The 13,088-nt window shown below is 41.6% G+C and overlaps 1 protein-coding gene across 1 annotated transcript in view; it reads left to right on the forward strand.

The window, feature by feature from the left end:
* The window catches only part of HIP1R (huntingtin interacting protein 1 related), a 127,550-nt gene that overhangs the window by 106,421 nt on the left and 8,041 nt on the right, over positions 1-13,088 (forward strand). The window contains exons 21-25 of the mRNA XM_040416174.1: positions 2,401-2,508; positions 2,592-2,728; positions 3,111-3,221; positions 9,642-9,700; positions 10,777-10,807. Of these exons, the coding sequence (XP_040272108.1) occupies positions 2,401-2,508; positions 2,592-2,728; positions 3,111-3,221; positions 9,642-9,700; positions 10,777-10,807 (446 nt within the window). The remainder of the gene's footprint in view (positions 1-2,400; positions 2,509-2,591; positions 2,729-3,110; positions 3,222-9,641; positions 9,701-10,776; positions 10,808-13,088) is intronic.

Consider the following 13,088-nt stretch of genomic DNA (forward strand, 5'->3'; position numbering starts at 1 on the left):
GAATTCTGAGTATATTTAGTTGTTCTACTTCCCTTTCTCTTCCGTGGTCACTGCTTTTAATTTAAAGGGAACCTGTCACCGGGATTGTGGGTATAAAGCTGAGGACATGGGTTGCTAGATGGCCGCTAGCACATCCGCAATATCCAGTCCCTATAGCTCTGTGTGCTTTTATTGTGTAAAAAAACCGATTTAATACATATGCAAATTAACCTGAGAGGAGTCCTGTCCCTGACTCATCTCACGCACAGGACTCATCTCAGGGACGGGACTCATCTCAGGTTAATCGTTTTTTTTACACAATAAAAGCACACAGAGCTATGGGGACTGGGTATTGCGGATGTGCTAGCGGCCATCTAGCAACCCATGTCCTCAGTTCTATACACAAAATCCCGGTGACAGGTTCCCTTTAAGGAGACTTGTCTTTGGACAAATTTGTTAATATCCGATCTTGTTCTTTTTGTTGCCTTCATGTATTAAAGAGACTCCCGTGACAGGGAATATATATTTCCTCAATTTCTGTATTTTGACATCACAACAAAATCAAATGCTGGTTGCAGTGTAATTCCAAAGCCTTACAATTTTTTTTTTTGAGTATCCTTGCAATTCCAAGCTAGGTTAAAGAGGCTCTGTCAGCCAGATCAAGTCTACCCTACCAGGCAGACAAAAAACATTCCTTTATTTCTCATGTCGGCAGTCCGGTTAGGCAGAAAATGCAACTTTTAAAAATATGCCAATGAGGAATTCGAGCCCTCGGAGGTGGGCTTATGCCTTCCAAGCACTGCTTCTGCGACGCCCCTGTTCATTGCTAATGCTGGCCTTCTGCACCTAATCACGCCCCCATGTCTTTTGACTTTTGACTGAGATCCCCCATGTCTTTTGACTGAGATGCACTAGACACACACAAGCCTGGAAGAACTGAAAATATCTTAGAAGCAGGCGCGGGATCTCAGCGCTAGACTGATGGGTCTAGCGCTGTCAATCAAGACATGGGGGCGTGATTAGGTGCAGAAGGCCAGCATTAGCAATGAACAGGGGCGTCGCAGAAGCAGTGCTTGGAAGGCATAAGCCCACCTCCGAGTGCTCGAATTCCTCATTAGTGTATTTTTAAAAGTTGCTTTTTCTGCCTAACCGGACTGCTGACATGAGAAAAAAAGGTATGTTTTTTTGTCTCCATTGTCAGCCCTACCATGCTATATGCCTGGTAGGGTAGACTTGATCTGGGGGGCAGAACCTCTTTAAAGGTATACACCACCTAAGAGTAAGGTAAGATGTGGTAGTACTGTTCAGGGAATCTGCAGCCGAAGCCACATATGGCACAGTGTTCTTTGCTGCAGATTTCATGCATAGTGGTATATGTTGCATACCATGCTGATTTCATGCCCCGCCACTTGTGAATACAATTTGGTAGAACTACATTCAATTGCATTGTGCTCAATTGCTGTAATGTTTTGATGTGGGATCCCCACTGAAAATCTGCATGAAATCTGCATTTGAATGTATCCCAAGGTAACATTCACTTGGTGTGTTCGTATCATCTGTCCACAGAAGCTTTGGCATTGTGTATGAATGTACCCCTAGGTGTCCATTTTCCGTTTGTACTGAGCTGTATTCATCTATGCACTGCTAGGCAGAAAGGAGAATTTTAAAAGCATCTCCTACCAATGGTCTGTGAAAGACTAATCAAACATGGATGGGATTTGTGTGCTGCCTGTGGTTTTCCAAGACCCGTAGATTGAATGGCGTGTTTGTTCCTGAAAATGGAGCAATGTAGTGTGTGCGCTCATTTGATTTTACATATTGAATCCAGTTAATCCCTGTGGAGAACACAAAGCACGTATCTATAATTCACAGAAATGTGAACAATGCCTTGAAGCCAGCAATTCTAATTTGCCTGAGAATACCAGTAACCAGATTGGTGTCTTCACATCTTTCCTGTTCAGCAGAAATGCATACATGTGAGCGAGGCTGTTTCTGTAGTATGTATATAGGTTTTTACAAACCCCCTTCAGCCACAAAATTTGGCAACAGATTTGCCACATAAACGTGCTGATCTGTAAAGCTACAGTAGGTCCGATGTAACCCTTCAGACCTTGATGGACATAAGGGTAGATTCACACACAGTTTTGGGGAGAAGGTTTTAAGGGCGAATTTTCCTGCAGGTTTTTCAGCCAAAGTCAGAAGTGGATTTGAGAGGAATCAAATCTAAAAGGACTTACGGTAACCTCTCCTTCCTGCTGGATCCACTTCTGACTTTGGTTGGAAAATCTACCTCACAACCTCCTCCAAAAAAACTCCATGTGATCCTACCCTAACTGCATTTTTTTATTAGTAGTAGGGCTTGGGTTTGGCAATTTCCTCTACCTGCTAATAACGGTTATAAAATATGAATGTCTCCCTCAGACGCGTCTGATTTAGTTGGATCGCTGGCACAGTTTGCACACTTAGCAGCTGATACAATTGTAAATGGCAGCGCAACGTCTCACTTGGCACCGCCTGACCATGGAGAGCGTGAGTAAAGTTGTATGCTCTTTTTGAAGCTATATGTGCCCTTAAGGTGGTACTGTCCATCACATTGGTTTTCAATGGTACAGGTCTTGTGGACAGCTGCAGGGATTGTGGAAGCCAGAGCTTACAGTATCTGAATGAACTGAAGGACAAGCAGTCCCTGAAAGGTGCCAACCTGACGAATGTTAGAAGAACACTGCAGAATATCCTTGGACTGGGAGAGGTACATTTAATGTTCTCATAACTAACATAGGACATGAGTTTGTGTTAGATTCAGATTACCTAAATTTCTAAAATTAGACTTTGTAGGAAGTTTCATGCGCTCCATGTGTGCACCCGTCTATGAGAACTACCAGCCGTTAATGGAAAGCCACATGTATATATCTTTTAAGTATAAGTGGCCTTTTGTACTTTTTATGATGCTCTGCTATAGACACAGCACTTTTGTGTATGTTGTGGGTTTGACATGTAAAATAAAAATATATATTATTTGGATATAAAACGGGGAATCTCTGTATTGTTAAAGAACATATTGTGTAGATCGTTTGTTTGGTGGCATCATTTAGCAGAGTTTATAATCTCTGATTTCATTCTTATTCCTTCAGGAGTTGAGGCCAAAGAGCATGGATATCAAGCAGGAAGAACTGGGAGACATGGTGGACAAAGAGATGGCAGCTACATCTGCAGCCATAGAAGATGCAGTGCGGAGGATTGAGGTGAGGAGGATGTCATTTGTAATAGATTCTGATGTGGTTTCTGTTCTGTAAATGGAAATATTGATGCAAGTGTGAACATCTGGCAAGAATAACAGATAAGTGGATGTGGAGGGATTTGTGGATCCTTCATTCTGCCACACCATACCCTTACTATTTATCTTGTCTGTATATATATACACACACACACACACACACACACATATAACAATTCTGCAAGATGCTGAGTTGCTCAGTATGGCTGTGTTAACACTGGTGTCAGAGGCTTTTTTTTTTGTCAGTTCCGCGGGCCTTATTAAAAGTCAATGAGGTCCACTTGTCTGATAGATCCAACAGTGCATCCTTTTTTTTTTTTTTTTCTCTCCCTTTTTTTCAATTTATTTTTTCTTTTATTTATAATATCAAGAGAAATGACAGCCATATAAAATACATTAAGCATCTGATTGCTCAGAATAAACCCTCTCACAGGGCAGCTGCCAAATAAACCATATCAAGAACATACACCCCATAAACAGAAACCCCATAGTCCCTCTGGTGGAGTGAGGGGGGGGGGGGAAGAAAATCCCCCTAGGGCCACCCGAGTTGGGCCCCCCATGCATGCTTGCTATTTGAGCGGGAGATAGATATAACCAGTGCACAAAATGAAACTGGATTACTGTGTGATTAGAATTCACTAAACATCTGCTCATATTGCAGTAAATCCTATCCCAATCTGTCTGTATTAATCCGGGAACTTCACGTCTCCATCTCCCCCAACTAGGAAATGAGACCCTAATATGTGTGATAATTTCATCTTCTTTTTCTGTAAGAGTATAAGCAGAGTATAATTGTCTATAAATAAGTGAAGAAAAAGGTCCCGGAGACAAATAGAGATCCTCTGTCAGCTCCTCTCTATTGATCACATGTAGACAACCGACATAGCCACCTCATACACGGCATGAACGTTGACGCGTTTCGGGTGAGTACCCTTAGTCGTAACCACGTTACGACTGAGGGTACTCACCCGAAACGCGTCAAGGTTCATGCCGTGTATGAGGTGGCTATGTCTGTTGTCTACATGTGATCAATAGAGAGGAGCTGACAGAGGATCTCTATTTGTCTCCGGGACCTTTTTCTTCACTTATTTGCGGCCTGCTGCGGGAACACTTCCCCGGGGCCTCTGGAGCCGGGACTGCACGTTCCACCAGGGAGGTGAGCTGGATAAAGTTTTCCATATAATTGTCTATATCTAAACCAATCAAGCCTGCGTATGTATACCTTCTAGGTGAGAAAGCTCATCTAATGTGAGCATAACCCCATCCCTAAAAATTTGTGAGCAGCCATAAATTGATGCAAGAGTTGAGGGAGGATAATAATTTTGATGAGTGACATTCTGTCTGCCATTAATAAGGGCAGTTTAAACCAAATTGCAATCTTATCTTTTATTTTGTTAATTAACAAGTTGATATTAAGTGGAACAAAACAATCTATAAAGGAAGAGACTCTTCCCAGATACTCAAAAGACTTCTGTGGCCCCAATATCCTCAATCCCCCTATATTATCCAATACCATTTCATCCAGGGGCAGCAAGATGGTCTTGTTCAAGTTAATCTCCAACCCCGACATACCCCCGAACTCCTCCACACTATGAATGATATTTCGTAAGGTATTTGGGGTATCGCCCAAACAAAATAAGATCTCATCGGCATATAAAGACACTTTTCCTACTCTCCCATCTTCTCCAAAGACTCTTATTGAGTCATCTTGCCTGATCTTTAAGGCCAAAGGTTCTTAAAAAAACATTAAATAAAAGCATGGATAGGGGACACCCCTGTCACATACTTCTTGATAATAAAACAGATGGAGTTAACACTCCGTTAACACGAATTCGTGCAGTCAGGTTTGTATATAACATTAGTTTAAGATTAATAAAATAGTCCCCAATACCAAAATATATCATTGTTGTCCAGAGGAAGCCCCACTCCACCCTGTCAAAGGCCTTAGTGGCATCCAAAGACAAGATGGAGCGGAAGCGCCCGCCCGTCACTTACTGGAGAAGAGACTCCTTATGTTGTAATGAGTACTCTTCCCTGGAATAAATCCACATTGGTCAGGATGTATAATCGACTCTATAACTTTCCTAAGTCTAATAGCCAATACCTTGGCAATGATTTTAATGTCTGTATTGAGCAGAGATATTGGTCTGTATGCACCGACCTCCAACAGGTCTTTCCCCTTTTTTCCTATTAATACAATAATAGCCTCTATCATAGTTCTTGGAAATTCTCCCTCCCAGCAGTGCATCCTTGTTTCCATTATAAGTAGAAACCACAATGCAAGTGTTAACCTCTTAGTGCCCAGCCTGTTTTGGGCCTTACTGACCAAGCATTTTTCTTCCTTTTTTCATCGTCGCGTTCCAAGAACTATAACTTTTTTATTTTTCTGTCTATATAGCTTTATGAGGGCTTGTTTTTTGCGGGACAAGTTGTAGTTTTAAATGGCACCATTTTGGGGTACACATAACTTTCTGATTAACTTTTATTAACTCTTTCTGGGAGGAAGATGGGAAAAACAGCAATACTGCCACTGCGTTTTTACGTTATAAATTTTACGACGTTCATTTTTCGGTATAAATAACATATCTTTATTCTCTGGGTCAGTATGATTACAGTGATACCAAATACATAGTGGGTTTTTTTACATTTTACTACTTTTTTGCGATAAAACCCCTTTTTTTTTTTTTTTTTAAAAAAGAGAAAAATGTTTTTGCATTGCCGCTTCCCAAGACCCATAACTTTTTTGATTTTTCTTTCTATGGAGTTGTGTGGGGGCTTGATTTTTGTGGGACGACTTGTATTTTTTATTGGTATCCTTTTGGAGTAAATGGCGCTTTTTGGTCGCTTGTTGTTATGTTTTGTCGGTGGCAACTAAGAATAAATTAGCAATTCTCTTCTTTTTTATTTTTTTATTTTATTTATTTTTTACGGCGTTCACCGTAGGCGATAATTTACATGATATTTATGTAATCCATTCAACTGGATCGACACCACCAGTGCATACACAGGTGTACCTCCTATATATGTCAACAAAGAGAACTGGTACCACAAAAATACCCAAATATCAAAGTTTATTAATAAAACATAAAAGACATCTATGACATACATACACATGTACAAACATGTGGAAACCAATAAAGTGCCTGTGCCGGCAGCTCATAAAATCACATGTAGCATTCAGATGGATTTCCTAGAACTCAGCAGCATGTATATATGGTGTGAAAGTATCTATCATAAGATCCCCAATATGTAAAGCGAGTCTAGCGGGCAGCAGTGACTTGCACTAGGTCCAACTAATTCAATGGTCAGATGTGCGCCAACATTCACAATAAAGATATCATATCGACAACGTGCTGAAAAAGTCTGGATCTTTCTTCTTTCCCGATAAGCTGTGTGGATGAGCTGTCACTACCTGGCGTGCCCCTCTACGCGCGTTTCGCGTTTGCTTCTTCAGGAGGAGTCAGGAGTCCTCCTGAAGAAGCAAACTCGCATAGAGGGGCACGCCAGGTAGTGACAGCTCATCCACACAGCTTATCGGGAAAGAAGAAAGATCCAGACTTGTTCAGCACGTTGTTGATATGATATCTTTATTGTGGATGTTGGCGCACATCTGACCATTGAATTAGTTGGACCTAGTGCAAGTCACTGCTGCCCGCTAGACTCGCTTTACATATTGGGGATCTTATGATAGATACTTTCACCCCGTATATACATGCTGCTGAGTTCTAGGAAATCCATCTGAATGCTACATGTGATTTTATGAGCTGCCGGCACAGGCACTTTATTGGTTTCCACATGTTTGTACATGTGTATGCATGTCATATATGTCTTTTATGTTTTATTAATAAACTTTGATATTTGGGTATTTTTGTGGTACCAGTTCTTTGTTGACTCATGATATTTATGTAGTCCGGGATCGTTACGGATGCGGCCATACCAAACATATGAGGAAGATTTTTAATTTTTTTGCTTTTTTTTTTTTTATTGAAAAGCGTATTTTCAATGGAAAAAAGCGTACTTTTTTATTTAATGGGATTTTTTTATTGAATAAATTTTTTTTAAACTTTTTTTTTTTTAACCACTTAATAGTCCCACAAGGGGAATATAACAGACAGTATTTTGATTGCTTTTAAAATTAAATGCACTATCCCTATAGTGCATTGCATTTTAATGGCAATGCTATTCTAACATTGACCAGCAGGCTTCGCCAGAGAGGTGCAGCCTGCTAGAAATGACTGAAGGCTGGTCTGTGGCCCACATCAGACCCCTGCCAGCCTTCACACACATCGGCACTCCGCTCCCTCTGTCAGCACTTTACATGCGGCGGGCGCCATTGCCCGCGGCATGTAAAGTGTTAAACAGCCCGGATCGGCACTCCTGCCAGTCCGGGCTGTTAGAGCAGGGCCGCAGCTCTCATGTGAGAGCCTAAGGCCCCTTAGTGACCGCCGTAAAAACACGTATGGGTGGTCACTAAGGGGTTAACAGAGCCTGACTTGTGTTTTGTGTGGTGTGCAGTATGAAATCCATATTGGTAAAAACTAAATGGAGACAACCTGTATGTTACCCTGCGTAATCTACAAATGTGGCCAAAATTGTTGGAACCCTTCCGTTAAAGAAAGACAACGGTCACTGAAATAATTGAAACTGACAAAAGTAATAATAAATAAAGTTTCCGAAAATCAGACATTGCTTTTGAATTGTTGTCTAAAATGCAGGTCTTAATAAATGACTCTCTGTTCTTTTCTTTGTATGCTTCCTTTTGCATCTGTGAACATAGAGCTGATGTGACTTGCCAAAAAGCTCTTAGTTTGTCTCAACTGTCCAAAGGACATTCTCCCAGAAGCTGTGTGGCTTGTCAATATGCATTTTGTCAAATTCTAGTCTCGCTTCTTTATGATTTGCTTTCAACTGTGGTTTCTTCCTCAGTTGTCTTCCATTAAGTCCACTTTGATTAAGACAGCGAAGGATGGTGCGACCTAACACTGATGCACCTTGACCTTGGAGTTCACCTCTAATCTCTGGTAGTTCTTTTGGGCTCTTTGTTTACTATTCTATCTTTTCAATTTGTCATCAGTTTTTCTCTTGCGACCACGTCCAGGGAGGTTGGCTACAGTCCCGTAGAACTTAAACTTCAGAATATGTGCAACTGTAGTAACAGGAATATGCTCTTTGGAGATGGTCTTATAGCCTTTATCTTTAACATGTTTGTCTATAATTTTATTTCTAATCTCCTAAAACAACTCTCTCCTTAGCTTTCTTTGGTCCATATTCAGTGTGGTACACACCATGATACCAAACAGTGCAGTAACTACTTTTCACCCTTTAAACAGGCAGACTGACTGAATACTAGTTTGAAGACATCTGTGATGCTAATTTGCTTATTACAGGACACACCTTAGTTTAACATGCATGGTGGAGAAGCAAGAGCAAAAGGAAAACAGCGGCACTGCTCCTTTAAGAAAGTCACCCACGCCTCCTTGAACTCCGGGACTCCTAGACCCGCGGCTGCACAAGCGGACCCAGACAGTGTGGTGCTCAGCGTGAACAAGAATTACACTTGACGTGGAAGGTAGATAAAAGATGCGCGGCACTCACCAGGGTCGGGTCTTCAAAGCAGCTTTATTGCTGACTAGCAGGGTAGCATCAGCTGCACAGGCTAGTCAGCAATAAAGCTGCTTTGAAGACTCGACCCTGGTGAGTGCTGCGCATCTTTTATCTACCTTCCACGTTTAGTTTAACATGCCCCTATGGTCGAATTATTTTCTAGGGATACCATCATTTTTGCCCAGGCCAGTTTCATTAGTTTGTTTTATGAATTGTTCTGTTGAACCACAACTCAGAAGCAATGTTTGATTTTCAGTACATTTTTATTTATTACTTTTGTCCGTTTTGAGTTATTTCAGTGACAGGTTTTTCTTTCTTTAGGCCTCATGCACACGACCGTTCCGTTTTTTTTTGCGGACCACAAACCGCGGATCCACAAAACGGAATCCGCCTGTGTGCCTTCCCCCAATTTGCGGAACGGAACGTGCGGCCCATTGTAGACTTGCCTATTCTTGTCCGCAAAACGGACAAGAATAGGACATGCTATATTTTTTTGCGGAGCCTCGGAACGGAGCAACGGATGCGGACAGCACACTGAGTGCTGTCCGCATCTTTTGCGGCCCCATTGAAGTGAATGGGTCCGCACCCGAGCCGCAAAAACTGCGGCTCGGATGCGGACCTGAAAAACAGTCGTGTGCATGAGGCCTAAGGGAAGGGGGAAAAAAACTATTTTGTCGACAACCCTCTACCCCTCCTATTTTCACTGATCTCGTCTTTCACATCAGACTGTTTATTATGTACAGATTGTTTCTGATCGAAACCCTTCTATCCTCTTGTCTGACAGGAAATGATGAACCAGGCTCGTAAAGACACCTCTGGAGTTAAGCTGGAAGTAAATGAGAGGTCTGTGTGATTACTGAGTCTCTCCAAATCATGTAACTAGGGATGAGCGAATTTCATATTTTGAAATTCGTTTGCACTTCGTTTGGTGGTATTAGCAGAATTGCGTTATGGATTCCGTTACCACTAAACGAAGCGCAAACAAATTTCAAAATATGAAATTTGCTCATCTCTTTATGTAACATCACAGTGCTGCTGGATTACAGCATCCTATTGCTAATACTGTCAGTTACAAGTCATATATTGCACATTTTTAAGGTTCTGTTTGAAGCAATTCCCTGCCAGTTCTAAATAAACAGTGTGTATGTCTGTAGCGCATTTCTAGGGTATTTTCACAAGGCTTGGCAGCTGAAGGCATCTGTGTTGGTCCCATGTTCATATGTGCCCGCATTGCTGAGAAAAATGAAGTTTTTATATATGCAAATTAGCCTCTAGTATCAACTTTTGACTTTACACCTAGAGGCTCAACGCCCTCTGCAACTGGCGAAACCTCTGCACTTTGACAGGGCCAGGCATTGTGAATGTGATCATACTTGCCTGGCCCTGTCCATTAAAGTGCAGAGGGTACGGCAGTTGCCGAGAGAGCTGACCCTATAGGTGTAAAGGCAAGGCCCCCCGTTGCTCGTACAGGCTAATTTGCATTTATTAAAACCTTTTTGTCAGCAATGCGGACACATATGAACATGGGACCAACACAGTTTTCTTCAGCTGCCAAGTGCACGTGTAACAGGTCAGCCAGTTTCATAGGTACAAATCTGCTGACAGATGCCCTTTAAATAAAGCTGTTTGCATCTCCAAGCTGTAGTCCGTGGACAAAGCTACTGAGATCACTGCTTTTCTCCCCTGTAGCCAAATACATATCCAGAATCAATGATGTATTGCCCAGATGTAGAGCCATTTACTCCAACCTGCATATTTCAGATTTGTTAGCCTCGATCAGTGCATTTTAATTTTCTAAGCTGCAGTTTGTGACAATATGTACTTGAATAAAGTACTACTATGTTACTAGATAACATGTACTGTTGATTAAATTAATATAAATCATGCATATCTATATATTTGGTTTTGTCTTTGAATAGGATTTTGTATTCATGCACAGACCTTATGAAGGTAAGCAGTTGAATGGTGATTTTGACTGTTATCCTTAAATTTGTCCTTTATTTCTCTAGTATATCATTAGTTATGACATTATTTTATTTTTACAAAACCGTTATGTGAAAAGTATAATTTTCTACTGAATTATTTTTTTCTTTTCATTTTGATATACATGAAAAACATAAACTTTTCTGTTATTTAAAAAGACAGCAACAGACCACCAACATACTGCTTTTTATAGCAGCCGTGCACCTGTTTCATGTGTATTGCCTCCCATTGACTTCAAGTGAGATGAAATACAATACATATACTCGGGAACAGGGGCGTAGCTAAAGGCTCATGTGCCCTGGTGCAGGAGTTCAGCTTGGGGCCCCCCACCACCACCTTCCCTTAGTGCTTTATGGCAAGGGGCAGGGGTGCACCTAGCCTTTCTGGTGCCTGAGGCAAAAATGTAAACATCCCCCATGCTAAATTCTCACCCTAACCCATTCCCTCCAGTTTTACTGTTAAAGGGGCTGTCCTCTTTTTACTACTCACTACCTATTTTAAAGATAGGTCACTAATATCAGACCGGCAGGGGTGCCGGGAGATCAGCTGTTTGAAGAGAGGGCAGTGCTGATTCTCTGCTCTGTTCACCTGCTCATTGCAGTGGTGAGCAGGTAAACAGAGCAGAGAAGGCAGCGCTCATACGAAAAATAAAGTGGACAACCCCTTTAAAGACATACTTTACATACAGCGCTACAGAACATACATGGTAATATAGCCCCACATATGTACCTCTTACATCCAGTGATGTCTCCTCTGATGTAGATATTCTCTTTCCTCATCTTCTCCTTCAGACCAGACTGCCTTGGTGACTTCTTTCAGCTGCGTCTCATCTCTGCAGAGTTTAACAAACAGATATCTTACTTTCCTACTTTTCCATCCTCCTCCTCACCTTTTCAACACCCCATTCTGTCCGTTCTCCCCCCATCCCCAATACTATACTGTAGAAACGGTCCCCCTGAAAATACTGGTACTACACAGATAGTGTGCCAGTACAAAATACCCCCTTACCTTTCAGATCAAACCCCAGATGAGACCCCCCTATCTCAGACCAGACCCCCTTTAGACCTCTGTCAGACCCCCATTAGACCTAAATGTCAGACCTCGCCCCAATATTAGAACTCAGATAAGACGCCCATTAGACCTCCAGACCCCCATTTTACCTCCAAACTCCCATATCTGACCCCTATTAGACCTCTAGACCCCCAATCAGACCCTCATTAGACTTCCATTAGACCTCCAGACCCCAATTTGACCCCCATTAGACCTCCAGACTCCCATTAGACCTCCATTAGACTTCTCTAGACCCACAATCAGACCCTTTAGACCCCCATATCTACCCTAGATCAGACTATAAAATAAGACTGACTATAAAACTTACCTCTACTGCTGTGCCGCTCCTCTTCCGGTCAGGCTGTCTCCTGGGCTCTCATTTTTTTCTCAGGCCCCGCGCTGCATTCACCTGACCTCCTGCAGCGTCAGGTCAGAGTGCGCTATGTGTTTTCTGACGCTGCAGGCAGCCAGGACACAGCAGTGCGGGCCCTGGGAAGAGCGAGCACGAGGAGTAAGTACTGTACAGCGCTTCTTTCCCCCTCCTCCTGCAGACTAGTGAGAGCTTTCGTTATGGAAGCGCTCATTAGTATTCCCTTTTATAAGATGCAGTGCATCTTATAAAGGTGCTCGGGAAATACACATTGAAGAAGTGAGACGTCATTGATCATGCCATAGTTCACACGGTGTGTATTTTTACACAGCTGATTTTAAAAACACTCTGTTAAAAAAAAAATAATATATATATATATATATATATATATATATATATATATTATTTTTTTTTTAACAGAGTGTTTTTAAAATCAGCTGTGTAAAAATACACACCGTGTGAACTATGGCATGTGTCCCAATGAAATCAATGGGATTCTGTGTGTGGGCATATGCTATTTCATGTGTATTTCAGTGCATAATACTCGCAATACACAAAAATGCACATGAAAAAATGTGCGAATATACCCTTAAATCTTTTTTTTCTTCAATATGTGTAAATCCCCATGTTTCCTACAAAAACTGCAGCATAAATTTACCTGTGATGCAAATTTGAAATTTACTTGTGATGCACATTTGAAATTTACTTATGCTGCAGATTTCACCCTTTGCTATAGAGAGGGTGAAGTCCGTTTTGCTTTTCCACAGCAAAAACCGCAAAAATCAGTTTTCTGCCACAGTTCCTGATGTTTTTTGTTTTGTTTTTGCT

Source organism: Bufo bufo, chromosome 2 (genome assembly GCF_905171765.1).
Source record: "Bufo bufo chromosome 2, aBufBuf1.1, whole genome shotgun sequence".
Classification (NCBI taxonomy): Eukaryota; Metazoa; Chordata; class Amphibia; order Anura; family Bufonidae; genus Bufo; species Bufo bufo.